This window comes from Lissotriton helveticus, chromosome 9, assembly GCF_964261635.1.
Source record: "Lissotriton helveticus chromosome 9, aLisHel1.1, whole genome shotgun sequence".
NCBI lineage: Eukaryota > Metazoa > Chordata > Amphibia > Caudata > Salamandridae > Lissotriton > Lissotriton helveticus.
The window spans coordinates 1,227,257,631-1,227,272,896 of NC_136070.1; the positions used below are offsets into that span (position 1 = coordinate 1,227,257,631).

At 46.9% G+C, this 15,266-nt stretch overlaps 1 protein-coding gene across 1 annotated transcript in view; it reads right to left on the reverse strand.

The window, feature by feature from the left end:
* Window positions 1-15,266, reverse strand: part of LOC144783452 (cilia- and flagella-associated protein 100-like) — a 154,276-nt gene that overhangs the window by 101,396 nt on the left and 37,614 nt on the right. Inside the window, exons 2-4 of the mRNA XM_078662426.1 lie at window positions 8,653-8,854; window positions 5,397-5,483; window positions 2,484-2,587 (exon numbers count right to left, since the gene is read on the reverse strand). Coding sequence (XP_078518552.1) covers window positions 2,484-2,587; window positions 5,397-5,483; window positions 8,653-8,734 — 273 coding nt within the window. The 5' untranslated portion in view covers window positions 8,735-8,854. The remainder of the gene's footprint in view (window positions 1-2,483; window positions 2,588-5,396; window positions 5,484-8,652; window positions 8,855-15,266) is intronic.

Consider the following 15,266-nt stretch of genomic DNA (forward strand, 5'->3'; position numbering starts at 1 on the left):
GGGTTTTCTGATGCACTCAATATCTTTATATGACCTAATGTGACAAGACACCGGGTGGAACCTTGCAGATCTTTCTTTGTGAAAGAAAGAGTGCCAGTGCACAAAGCTCTGCCCAGAAGTCTGAGGCCGGTGCAACTCAACCAATCAAACAACCTTTGTAAAGCGCAATGCTGTCACTCCCAGGGGTATCTGGGTGCTGTGTCTCAGTCGAAGAGCCAGGTCTTGAGTCTCTTTCTGAAGTCTGCCAGCGAGGGGGCTGTGCTGAGCTGGAAGGGGAGGTCTTTCCAGGTACTGGAAGTGATGTAGGAGAAGGAGCGGCCACCGCTGTGGCTGTGACGAATGTGATGGGTGTCCAAGGGCAAGTGAAGAGGAGCACAGGTGTCTAGCGGGTTGGTGGAAGTTCAGTCAATGGTTGAGCTAGAAAGGTCATAGGCCATCAGTAGGTGCACCAAATTCCGAGGCCGGTAGTCCTAAATCCACCTCATGTCTCTTTAATTCAATACCAGACACTGCCTGTCCCCTTTTCTTGCTCCTGCCTTCTCCATTTGTGATGGTTTTTTCCATCTTTCTCTTCCTCCATCCGATCTGTGTGTTTTCCCTCTCTTGCAATCCCTAATCTGATGAAGAATAATAAGAGCCAGTCCACAAAAATTAGTGCCGGCGGCCCTCACCAGTTCAAATTAAGCACTGGAACTATGAAAGATTTTCAGGTGAGAACAGAACTGGACCCCACTTAGGTACCTGCAGTTGTATCAAGGACAAGGGCGAAATCCAGGCTGTCTGAGGGCATTCGTCGGGAAGGAGGGTTGAGAAAATATGGCAACTATAATGCAGTTGGCAGGATCCACCTTCTTGTCCATCTCTTTGATTCAACGAGTGCCTTTCATCAAAGATCAGCTACTGACGAGGAGAGATTTGATATCTACCGTGAAAAAAACCTCAAGTATCTAACCTCTACCTGCCCTCTTACCACACTGGGGACATGTCTCGGCTCATCCGGTAGCAGGCAATGAGTGCTCCTGGCACTATGCATGCTGAGCACGGTCGTCTGTCTTATGGCAGCTAAGGCGCATTAATTTGGGGTGGCAACTGCTGTCTGCTTCTCGAGGCCCCTGTCGCCTATTTTGCACTTATGTGGTCTAATCAGACTAATTACCTAACTTTAACAAGTATTTACAATGCAATAGGTCTCGCAATTGAGGGTTTTTGAGCTATTGGCATTGTAAATGGCAATGCCATTTATAACATTAAAAGGCATTGTCATTTACAATACCAATAGTTAAAAGTTTTGCAAAAGCAATACCTATGGTATTGCAGAACGCGGTGTTCGTGAAGCGGGCGCCACGTTCACTATTAAAGTTTTAAAAAAGACAGAGCGTGGTGTCGCTGAAGCGTGCACTGCGTTCATTAGTAAAGTTTCAACAACAACAAAAATAAAACCAAACGTGGTGTCCCTGAAGCGGGTGCCGAGCTCAGTATTAAAGTTTAAAAAATAAATAAATAAACAGAGCGTAGTGTCCCTAAAGTGGGCGCCGCGCTCAGCATGCAAGTTTGAGGGCCGGAGCGCTCAACAGCAAAAGCAGCCGCCATTGTCCCCATCAGTGTCAATAAACAAAATAGTGCTCACCCACTTACAATGCAGACCGTGTAACAAGCCAAGTAAAAGGTCAAGTTGTTATGGGCGGTAACAAATACAGACAAGGCGGTACTAAGGAGGGACTAACAAGTCTATTTACGAATCAGAAGCCAGCATTTACAAATGACCCAAGCCACTGACAAATATGGGCGGAGAGTGGGCAGGGCTTCTAGTGCATACTCTTAGTACAGCAAGATCGCAGAGCGAGCAGCGCATGCGCGCTGCCCCTAGGCTCAACCTACAAATGAGCATAGCAATTACTTGTGAATCTGCTACCTTTCGTAGATGGATTATGTACCTCATATAAATCACTATTCATTTAACACCCCTCCCCATGAAATATTCTGAAATATTCCCTATGTATTAAATAAAAATCATAGATTGGCCTGACTTGGACTTAATTTGTCAAAGTTTGTCCGAAGTCACTTCTTGTGATGAAGTTTGGTCATAGAGCATGTAATGCCACTTTTACTGCCCTTATTATTTTAAAGAGCACATGAAGTCACTTCCACTGCTGCAGTTATTTTGAGGCCAATTTGCCTACATGTCCTGGATGTAATGCAGGGTAAATATTCACTCTCCAGTCCTCAAGGATGGTCTAGTTGCAGGGAAAGACAAAGACACCTGGAGAGGGAATGTCTGATGCTCTGGCGAATGGATGGGAGCCCTATTTTAGAGCATCAGCTAATTACATCAGTCCTCACTCTTTAGTGGTCAATTATGCAAAGTTATTTGGCACATGTGTAAAGTCACTCCAGTGCTGACCAGTGGGCAGCAAGAGCAGCCCTGCTGAATAAATTAGCATAAAGTGAGACACTTTCAAAGCAAGTAATGAGTTCATACATACAGCCTTCTTTTTCGCTCTTTCTTTATCTCTGAATGACACAATTTGACTGTCTTGAGGGATCTTGAAGGGGTTCTTCTCCTCTCGGCGACTATCATCTGTGAGGGCTGTAAGAGGTAAGAGGCAGAAAAATACATGGTTTTAAGTGATTTATGTGACACTCCAAGACCCAATCATACAAAGGTGACAGACTAATAATTAGGAATAGTTTCCCTTACCTGCAGGCAACAAAGGTTGCTAATTATCTTCCATATAGTTATACCCCCGAGCCGCAGGCGAGGGTTCATAACACAGTTGGGGAATCAAAATCCATTAGTGTTCTGCAGGTAAGGGCAATAAGGCTAATAGCAAACCCACCACCACCCCATTTAGGGAGCACTGAAGGAGCAGGGGCTGCTTCTGTCCTGTTTAATGTCTGGGTGAGAAAACACAGCATCATTCTCTCACTCAACTCTCTCAGACTCTTCTCAGTCACCACCAGTTCATAAATGGATGCCAAAGCCAAAACCTTGTCATGAGTGCCCTCATATGCCCTGAGCTCTGCCTTAAGTCAAACATTACATACAATATTGCCCTTAATGCCAGGCGTATAGCCTGAGTGACCCCTATATCAAAACTACTGCAGTATGTCAGGACCTCTATTTTGTCATGATTACCCCTTCCCATTGGACCACCATTTTGTCATGTTTACCCCTTCCCATAGGACCACCATTTAGTCATGATTACCCCCTCCCATTGGACCACCATTTTGTCATGATTACCCCTCCCATAAGACCACCATTTTGTCAGGATTACCCCCTCCCAAAGCACTATTTTGTCAAGATTACCCCTTTCCATAGGGCCACCATTTTGTCATGATTACCCCCTTCCTTAGTACCACTATTTCGTCATGATTCCCCCCTTCCATAGGACCACCATTTTATCATGATTACCCCTTCCCATAGGACCAATATTTTGTCATGATTACCCCCTCTCATAAGACCACCATTTTGTCATGATTACTCTTTCCATAGGACCACCATTTTGTCATGATTAGCCCCCTCCCATATGCTATGGTCGTCCTCCCTTATGGCAAGCAATCCCTCCAGAGCGCTATCACCAGCATGTTGCCATGGGAGCCCCTTAGTATTTAAGAGTTGTATGCATTCACCTTTGGTGGCAGCAACAAGACAAACTAATTCTTCATTTAAACGATATGAAATTTTTATGGTCATTTTATCCCAGAGGAAGGAGCCAGCTCATGCTTTGAAATGCACTAGAGGTCCAGGAGTAGGCTGTGACCACTAGTAAAAATACATTTAATAGAACTTGGGGTGGATTTAGACTTTTGGCAGATATCCTGTTGTCCGTGTTTAGTGGGCATACATTTACAGCAGGGTGGACGGAGCATCCGACAATCTTTGGAAGATGTCCTGCATCTGCAAAACTCTAAATCCACCTCTGGATTTTATCTTGAAGAGGCGTGGCTTTGCTTCTTATTAAAAACGACCCCAAAGATCAGAGGTTGGAGCCTATCGGAAGTGGCACAGGGAGTAAGAAAATGAGGCACTGAATGTGGTTCTGGCTAATTACTAGTGGCTAAGATTTAATAGAGCATTTCCATCCATCAGATTTTGAATGGGTCCTAACGCTCGTGAAGACACAATATTGGATGCCATCATCAGGTAGAATCTTAGAGAGTACAGAAGAGTCCCCTAGAATCCTTGGTTCCACAGAGGAAGGTATCGGAAGCTCCATAGCTGATGAACGAAAGAAGTACTGTAATACTCATGAAAATACGCTCATGGTGTTGAGATATATCCTCATTGGAGGGAAGTCTAAAATGTAATGGATTCCTGTATTGAATTAGGAGTGACCTTGTTAACAATCAACCAGAATTCTCAACCAACATGAATTCTTAGTTTTATATGCATTGTGATCAGCCTTCTTTGAAGGCTCAGATTTTAGCGTTAAAAAGAAATACCAAGTCTGAGGGTCTGAAAACATGTAGGCATCTCAGGCAGCCTGACTTTTGCCCACTGCTTTCTTTAGATTTGGAATCTGTACCCCTGGTGGGACGGGACAACAGCGACCCTGAAAATATCTCACAGGTGCATCTGTGAAGGAGACATGTAGGCCAAAATATGATCAAAAACCTGCACAGCACGAGCTTGAGTATAAGATATAGCGGAGATATTTGCGCTCTTTGCCAAGGCCGGTTTTCGGCCGATTTTGTTACAGGGCCGTTTTTGCAGCGTCCCTGTAACAAAAACGGCCCCCAGGGGCCCAAAACCGGCCCCTACCCTTGTGGCGCACCGGGGGATTTCCCAGTGCCCGCAACGGCCAGTCCGGGCCTTGGGGGGGGGGGGGGGGGCAGAGCACGGCAAGAGGGGAAGCCGACAGACGACGGAATAGGTGTTATTTATTTATTAAATTATACCTATTCCGTCATCTGTCGAGTTCCCCCCTCCCACCTCGCCACCGCACCGCGTTTAATTGTGCCGGCCGCCGCTGTCTGGCATACAGCTGCACAGTCGTGTTATTGCAGAAATGGCTACAAGCCAGTTTCAGCATCCTCATAAGGAGCAGGAACCAGCACAATGTAAGGGTAAACTAACACTAGGCCCCTACCTGAGCCTAATTCTACTGGGTAGAAACGAGAGATTGAAATGCAAGTGGGGAATAGAGAGCCTGATGGGCAGTCAGAGACAAACCAGTGACTAAAGTGAGCTTTGGGCTTTCTACAGTGGAGTTTCAACTCATGGAGACCTCAATATCTCCTCTCACCTGTGGCCTGAGGAAGCAATGAAACTCAGAATGGTGTGTATTTATTCTACAGATCCCCCAAAACAAATGTTGCTTTTGACTTTCATGTCTACTAGGTCACATCGCACAAAGAGACATGGATACACATATAGGTAACTTATGTCACTTTACCTGACACTACAGACTTGGTTTCTCTTCCAGATTTTGCAGAGTTCACTACAGAGCGTGGTGCAGATGGACGCGACGACACCCTTGTTCCTGGTGAAAAAAGTACAAACAAAACTTATTTTGGGAGAAAGGCTGCTCTACCAAGAGGGAAAAGCGTCAACGGGCAATGTAAAGGCATTAACAATGTATAGCGCGTAGTTGGCCCTGAATCACTGATCTCTGTCATTGTCCACTTAAATGGCCAAAATGTGTTTAGTGATCAGTGAAAGGATCTATTGCACCCCTATCTACTCTATAGGGTCACAATCATTCATCCAGGATTTGTATATGATCTCAGTGTTTGCAACGAGTCGCGAAACAGGCAGGAGATGGCGGTGGTCGTTTTCTGCCATCTATCTGGATCACAGTAGTCGCATAATTTTTCACAAAAGTGCAATGTTCACTGCAAAATTCTCTACCGGAAGAACTGCCATCATGACAAGAGTAATTTCCATAGAGGAGAATCCTGAAGAGGAATTCACACTCATGGGGAATATTATTTGGCTGATGCTTTACATGAAATAATTTAGATCCATCTTTCTCTATCTCAGGCCCTTTGTTTAAACAGAGATAAGTCAGGACTGAACCCTTGTTGTTCTGCTCACTGCTTCATACACCATTGATGCTCAATGTTCACGTGGAGGAGTTACGAAGACTTTGGGGCATATGCACAACAGATTGACGGAGCGTGGCGTTAAGTAAAACTTGCTAACGCCACGCTCCGCCATTCTGAAAACGCAGGGATGCGCTGTATTTACAAAGATACAATGCTCCCCAGCGTTTCCCCTAGCACTGGCACTAAATTAAACTACCTAGCACCAACGCAGGCACCCTTGCACTGTAGTGCATGGGTGCCTGCATTGAGGGAATGATTGTTTATCTGCAGGAAGGTGTCCCTTCCTGCACATAAATAACCACAAATGGCGATGTGAAACGTCACATGGAAGTTGCATATCGTCATTTTTTAAAAACGATTGTTTACGTGCTGGAAGGGACACACTCCTGCACATACACAATCGTACATGGTGATTTGCTGTTTCTTTGTGTGCTGTACTAAGCAGCACACATAGAAACAGCAAAAACAAGGAGAAATAAAGCATTTCTCCTCGTTTTGCCTGTTTAAGACCAGATTTTCTCTGGTCTTAATTTTCGCGCTGCCTTCCTTGTAAATATGGGGCAGCATCAAAATCAATGGGTGTTGCGATGGAACACCCACTACAACACCCATTGCCCACCCCTTTTATGCTAAGTTTAGCGTGAAAGGGTGCTTTATTTACAAGGCGGCGTTAAGCCGCGTTAACGCCTTGTGAATAAAGGCAAGCCCGTAGCGCCACAGGAACGTCGGTAAAAGTGATGTTCAGGTGGCGATAGGGGCTTGTAAATATGCCCGCTTGTTCTGCTGCAAAGGCACCAAAAGTGGCATAAAGTGTTGATAAGGTATTTGCTTTCTATGGAGTAGCACAAATAATGCTTTGCATTGCTTTGTGCTACTTTCATTCAGGGGTCCATACATGGGGTGTTCCTTCGACGTTCCCTTGCTTCGAATAGTTTTTGATACAAAGCAAGATCTACAAAGATTGTCAAATCTGGCTTTGTGTCAGATAATAATGCATCCTTAAAACAGGGTTAAGCAGGAGAAATGTTTAAATGACTCCAAACATCACGTTCATTGGATGTGTGCTGAACTGTACAGCACACATCTAATGTGTGGAATGTTAAAAAATGTCTGAGCATAGGAGGTTGTACTAGAACTGTACCCTACCAGTAGAAACCCAATGCAAAGACGGCAGGCACACGTTTTTGCACTATGCCTGTTGTGCACTAGCACAGAGGAACAATGCAGCACCAGAGCCATATTTATTTTATTTTGTTACTGCGCTGCATTGAGCTATTTTTAAAATCTTCTAGAGAAAAAAGCTAAATTTTCATTTCAGAAAAAAATTCTCGCCTGCAAGCGTTGAAACTATTATTTTTCACCAATTTTGTTGATATTGCAAATGATCTTGGCGGAGACTTTTTTGTATTACTCCATGCTGTTATTTTAACATTCTTGCAACAGATGGAGGGAATGTTGACAGATTAATGAAATGTATTGGTGCTTTAAAGGAAGTGAGCATGAGAGGGGAAAAGAACCTGCCTGCAAGGAAAAGGAAAAGCAAATTTCTGAATGATCTTATGAACATCTGGCACAGAGTGCCAATCCTCCCATCCGCGTAAGAGAATTTGCAGAAATGTGTGCGCCCATTGGTTGCCCTGATCAGTTGTGTCATTGGTTCTCCATCTTTAGAGAAGCATTTTTAAATACCCCTAATCCAACAAGAGGCAGTATCTTCCTACCATCACCAGTGGTATTTATGATAGCCTTGCAAGCTCAGCAGATCAGAGGCTTGGGTGGCATCCATGCTGTGGGTGATCTATTGGATGTGACACTTCCGGGTATTTCTACTGCACTGTGAATATCACTGCTACTTTTAGACTAGACAAACAATGCATTCAAAGTGTTTTCAGAGATGCATTTCGCCTCCTTCCCCCACATAAAGATACCCACCGCTACAACTGCGAGTCTCTTAAACAAGTGCACTGCTCTTTTTTGGCGCGTGTCCACATAGAAAAAGCAATTTTGCTTTCAGTACTTTGAAGGGACATGTTTACGTGCAGAAACTCACTACTGCAGAGGCCTGCTTGCTACTGAGCAATGCAGATACACTTCCAGGGGTAATGATGCATCCCTCTTGAGAGATTATGGTAGCCTCCCTCTCTGCAAGGTACATCAGTGCTACAACAGTACAAGCTCTGACACTCAAAGGTGTAGCTATGATTACTGCAGCACTTGCAGTGGCAGTGGTACTCGTGGGGGTGGGTGCCCCAATGCACCCTAATTGTGACTGTGCTTTACTCTCACAGGAGCCCATTTTCCTATTTTATCATATTTTTTAAGAATATTTTTGGGAATAACCTCACAAATCTTTCTCAAGAGAGATGGACTTACTTGCTACTCAGGTCAGGTCAGGAAGATGGACTTACTTGCAACTTTCACCCACCTTTGAGAGGCCTCAAGTTTGAAAGTAGGTAATGCCAGAAGAAGGGGCGGTGCCAGAGGCAGACGTGGGAAGTGGCCTCTTAGGAAATATATTGGGTACCTGCACTTATTGTTTTTGTGATCTTATGCTCGTGTAATTTGATGTTGAAACAATTGGAAACAAATTACAATATTTCTTACTGGAAACAATGCCAGATCTTGATGTATCCGGGGATGAAGACGATCGAACCATTGACATTGAAGACATTCTGCTAGAAATCATTTATGGAGATCCTGCTTGCAGCAGATTTTTTTTTCTTAAGAAGACAGATGAAGTTGGAACGACGAGACGATTTCACTGAATGGTGACTTTTGCGCTGGATTCTGGAGCAGATCAATTACCCTAAAGAAGAAGAGATACAAGATCAATACAGTAGTAGTTACAATGAACAATAGGTGTAATGCAGTTTGCATTGCAGGCTGGATCACTCTTTTTGGGGTGGGGTCTGACTAAGCTGCTTCTGAACTTCCACCTCGAGAACAACAACGACGCCAACTCAACCAGCCTGATCGACAACCTCGCCAACCTCGGCCTCCGACAACTCGTCACCGAACCCCCCCATGCCGCCGGCCACACGCTCGACCCCGTGTTCTCCACAGGCACTCACGTCGCCTTCAACCACACCACCGAACTCCACTGGACCGACCACCGCTGCATCCACTTCACCTTCAACAAACCAACCACACACCACTGCACCCAAATGCTGCCCTGCTGGAGCAAAGTCACCGAAGAACAGCTGACCTCCACCCTCGCCCAGAACACACCCACCGACCCCACCGACCCAGACGCCCCACCCGGAACCTCAGACAGTGGATCGACGACTGCGCCAACACTCTCGCCCCGTGCAAGAAACCCTCCAACAAACACTCCAGCAAGAAAGCCGCCTGGTTCACCGAAGAACTCCAGACCTCCAAACACATATGCCGGAAACTGGAGAAGAAATGGCTCCACGACCGCACACCGGACAACGACGCAGCCCACAAGGACACCACCCGCCGACATCACCAACTCATCAGAACAGCCAAGAGATTTTCCTTCAAGACCCGCCTGGACAACAACGCAAACAACAGCAAAGAGCTTTTCAACATTGTGAAGGAACTCTACAACCCCAACGCTAACACCAACGACATCCCGCCCTCGCAAGATCTGTGTGACTCACTGGCCACCTTCTTCCATCGCAAGATCACGGACATCAACAACAACTTCTACAGCTCGTCCACCCCGACCACAGCAGACCCCACTCCGAACGCCACCTGCACCAACCAGCTGGCCTCCTGGTCCTACGTCAGCGACGACGAAACACGCAAGGTCATGAACTCAATCCACTCAGAATCTCCGTCAGACCCCTGCCCACACCACGTATTCAACAAAGCAGACGCAACCAGCGCACCCCAACTACGGAAGGGCATCAACATCTCCTTCGACACTGCGACATTCCCGGAAAGCAGGAAGCCCGCCGAAATCAACGCCCCCCTCAAGAAGCCCAAGGCAGACTCCAAGGACCTCAAGAACTTCCGGCCCATCTCCCTGCTCCCCTTCCCAGCAAAGGTAATTGAGAAAATCGGCAACATGCAGCTGACCCGCCACCTCGAAGACAACCACATCCTAGACCCATCCCAGTCCGGATTCAGACGAAACCACAGCACCGAGACTGCACTCATAGCCACCACAGACGACATCAGACGCCATCTAGACAACGGCAAAACTTCAGCCATCATCCTCCTGGACCTGTCAGCCACCTTCGACACGGTCTGCCGCCGCACAAGAAGCCGGAATCCAGGAGAAGGCCCTGGATTGGACCACGTCCTTCGTCTCTGGCAGAACCCAGAGAGTCCGCCTCCCACCCTTCCGATCCGAAGCCACCGACATCATCTGGGGAGTGCCCCAGGTCTCATCCCTCAGCCCGACCCTATTCAACGTCTACATGGCCCCCCTCCCACAAGTGGCCTGCCAGCATGACCTGAACATCATCTCCTACGCCAATGACACCCAGCTCATCCTCTCCCTCACCAAGGACCCGCACACCTCCAAAACCAACCTCCGCAAAGGCATGAAGGCCATGGCCGAGTGGATGAGGAGCAACCGCCTGAAACTTAACTCGGACAAGATGGAGGTCCTCATCCTCGGCCCCACCCCCTTTGCCTGGGACGACTCCTGGTGGCCGACCACAATGGGAACAGCACCAACACCCACGGACCACGCAATCTAGGATTCGTCCTCGACTCTTCCCTCTCCATGTCTAAGCAGGCCAGCGCCATCTCCTCCTCCTGCTACAACACCCTCCGGATGCTCCGCAGGATCTACAAGTGGATCCCGACCGAAACCAGAAGAACGGTAACCCAAGCCCTCATCAGCAGCAGACTGGACTACGGCAACTCACTCTACGCAGGAATCCAGACCAGACACCTACAACGACTGAAACGCATCCAAAACGCATCCCCCCGCCTGATCCTCAACACCCCTCGGCGCAGCCACATCACCCTCCACCTAAGAGACCTGCACTGGCTCCCCATCAACAAGAGGATCACCTTCAAGCTCCTCACCCACGCACACAAAGCACTCCACAACACCGGACCAGTATACCTGAACAACAGACTCAACTTCTACACCCCCACCCGCCAGCTCCGCCATCCCACACATCCAACGAATGACCACCGGCGGCAGATCCTTCTCATTCCTCGCCGCCAAGAACTGGAACACCCTCCCTACCCATCTGAGGCAGACCCAAGACCTGCTCACCTTCAGAAGGCTCCTCAAGACTTGGCTCTTCGAGCAGTAGCAGCACCCCCCCCCCCCGCACCTTGAGACCCTCACGGGTAAGTAGTGCGCTTTACAAGTTTACTGATTGATTGATTGATTTATTGGTCCTCCTTCATGAAGGCGGGGCAGAGCACAATAAATTTGATGGGATGCAGCAGGGAGGGTATATCCACAGCCTTCTACAATCATAGGTGCAAACACTCACGTCACAATGTATTCACTCTGTTGCATCCCTAACTACAAATGTGTATCTAGACCTGGATTCGAATGCTTGCTGTCCCCAGGTGTTCAAGCATCAATCACTGATAAAGTACACTGCAGCATCAGCATCTCTAAGGGGTGCTTTTGGTCTTCATGGATAGGCTGTGGTCCAACAGGTAATGCTGGCCCACTCCTTTGGCAATGGTTGATTTCCACATAATCTATAGATCCTTCACCGCAAAGTCATAGTGCAAAGGTGAAAAAGGCATGGGATGCAGGGTAGTGTATACGCCTACAGTAGCTCACAATAAAAAACTGTAAGCATCCCCAACACCACTTGTCAATCACCAGCAAACCCAGTTTTCTTGAGCTCCCATCAAAGTATTTGAAGAGGGTTGGAGTAAGAAATGAAATGCCACCTTTGTTAAAACTTTGCCAGCTTTTTTAGAAAAGCATTGAAAGAGACATAACATCATCCACTAGAAGCACACATTTATTGATTTGGTATAATATTTGTTTATCTCCATTACCATGAATGCTTAGCCTTAGGACTCGCTTGAAAATGTCTGAAAACCCCCTACGAATTGCACAGTGATCAATTTGAGCAGCGTATACTTTCTGAAAACAGAAATGGACTTTGTGAAGCTCCAGTTGCTCTGATAATCAGCTTAGTGTCTCTGATTATCTGCAAGATTAGGAAGAGTAGGCAGATATAAGCAGTGGTTCATTTGTAAACTAAATATTTAAATAAATAGGAGCAGGAGCCTAAAGTTTTTCTTAGGAGCCCTCCACTGCACTGCCTAATGCCAGGATTGACAGACAGTATGGCTGCCTCATTTTGATTTCACCTCATGCCTCCTCCCACCATGCTACATTTTCTTTCTCCTCTTTTCATCCCTACTTCTCCCTTTGTCACTGTTTTCCTGTCTTTCTGTTCCTCCTTCATTCTCCCTTTTCTGGTGTTCTTTCTCTTGCTTTGGTCAGGGCGATGATTAAAAATGAGTCCCAGAGCCCAGAATGGGTGCTGGTAGCAATCACCTGCAATCACAGGTAAATCTAACCAACTAAGGGGCCGATTATGATAGAGGTTTTTCCGCATCCTCCGGGCCGGCGGAAGCCACCGCCGGCCCGGAGGATGCGGAAAAACCGCTGCGGAGCCTCCAAAGACCCACCGCCATATTAGGATGGCTGGTGGGTCTGGAATTCCGTCCGCAGCTCTTCCCGGGCGGTCGCCTTCCGACCGCGGCGGAAAAGCTCTAACATGGCTGGCGGTGTCTATCAGACACCACCAGCCATATTAGAATGGTGTGACAGACATGCTTTTCCGCGGCGGCTTTTCCGCCCTAGAAAAGCATACGGACTTTCACTTCAGGGGCCCGTTGCGGGCCCCCTGGGTGAAGGGAGGGTGGGGGGTGCACATGGGGGGTACCATAGTACCCCCCTGCATTTGCGTGCTCAAAGCAGCAGGCACTGCGCGGTGCCTGCCGCTTTGTGCATGCAAATGTGATGTATGCATTTTTAACCTTGCGGCGGGTGCAGCTTGAAGCTGCACCCGCCGCAATGTTAAAGATAGAGGATGTGACCGCCACCCTGGCGGTCACATCCTAATATGCTCGGAGGGAACGCCACAGCCCTTGCGGACGTTCCCTCCTCCTCAGGGGTCGCGGACGGACTCAAGTCCGTCCGCGATCATAATTGGCCCCTAAATTAGAGGATGAGGACTCTTGATGAGGGATATTAGCAATCCACCCGTTGGGATCAGGATAAGGATTCAGGGCCAGATCTAGGGGCCATTGTTTCTGTCACAAACACTCCGAATCGGAGTTCATGACCACAAAATAGGTTTTTGCAATTGATAAATCCTATTGTAAGAGCTGGTGAAGTTTTACCAACTCACAAAATGGGATTTGGGAGGGGCGTGTTGGAGATATACCTTACAAATACAGAATCGGCATGCAATGTCTCAGTTATCTGCAACGGCAATGCTGGTTGCAGACCACTGAAAAACCACTGCCTCCTCCCCATAAATTGGGGTGATACTCAAATGCAAAACCCATTGTCTTTGTGAATATTGAAAACGTTTCAGGGCGAGCAGACAATGGTCCAGGGACCACTGCTGACTCTCAGTGAAACTTTTTAAAAAAACAAAACTTTTTTTTTCTAAAACCGGTTTTATTAAGAAAAACCGTTGCGGTTCATTAACACAAATGAGCTGCATTAAACAAATATTTCTTTATTTAAGAGCAATCATAGACATGAGGGTTCTGCTAAGCTTGCAGGCCACCATCTGTCCGATTGTGACCAATCATACTGAGTCGCAATTTGCGACCTATCTAATGAGTTTTAATGAGGTAGGTCAGATTGCATCCCACTCCAATTTGGAACTTTGTGAACTGACAAACTGGTAGATGGGTCAGTTTGCAAAATTACAAACTAGTCACAAAAATACTGATTAAAAATTGCAACTAGTTTTTGCGACCAGTGTAATAATACATCTGACACTGAGAACGCAGTTTGTGCTGCTGAAAGGCTTTTCCTTATTGTACTGTTTTTGAAGAGGCTTTTCGTCAAGGCCCCTAAGTGTCGAATGCCTGTTTGTTCGATTTAGTCCTTGGACAACTTTGCAGTGTTGTTGCCTAACTGAAATATTGACATATTATTTGACTCTCTCTTCTTGTGATCAACAAAAGCTTCAGCCCACAGACTAAGGGCCAGATGTATCAAAGGGTTTTACCCATGCTGTGTCTATGGGAAAATGTGTTCATGCATATGGCCCTTAGTGCAGTTGCAAATCTCTTTCATCCAGAGGAATTTAGACAACATTTTGGCTTTTTCCATTGTTCCAAGAAAATGATTTTCCACACTAGATGTATCAGCGCGCAGTTCGCTCCCAACCCGACTGACCATTGCTCAGCAGGTCATTCCTCATAACTGATTACGCTGCCACTGAAGAGCCTTTCGTCTACTCAGAGGCATAGTATCCATCGAACAGCAGTCTTCTGGCAGCGGTCTGATTAAGGGGCAGCCATTCCAATGCCTATGACTGCCCCGCACTTATGGAGGTGAGATGGGTCAGTGTTTTACTTGCGCTACCCTGTTGTAGGCACAAGGACCAGACACAATCCTCTTTCTTGCAGATTCCTTACCCAGAGTTCTACCCTACTGCCCTCCTCCACCTCTCCAGATGAATTGTAGCCAGTGGGTAGCACTCACCTATGTAGAGAGTCTACTGGTTGAAGGGTGGTGGAGTTGGCAAGCAATGCAAGCACCCATCATTCTGAACATCTGTTACCAACAGCCCAACTCAAGAGACTTGCTGCATGATTTAATGGAGGGACATAATTCTAAATCCATCCCAAAATAGTGCATTTATCATCTGCTATTCTGCAGTCTAGCTACACTATTTTGTGTTTCCTAGATTGTAGGAATCCCCTTGGTGAAGACTCCTCCAGCTCCACCATTGCACCTCCACAGAGGTGAACCCACCAACAACTGTGGCTGATTAAGTGCCTGATGGACCATGTTTGGTACAGTTATTTAAATCAATGAAAGACCACTGTGGAAAGGGTCAGACTTCATGTTATGGTGTGTGGGCGTTGTGCTCCTAATATGCAGGGGACCACACCACACATACTGAGAGACTATGCATCCTTACTGCTAATGTAACACTTACGCACCATATTTTGTGCTACGTTTCCATTGCCCACATGTTGCGGCAGAATTTCTACCATCTGATTTGTTAACTAGCAAAATGTCCACCTGACGATGACCCACCAAAGTGACTCCTCCTCAA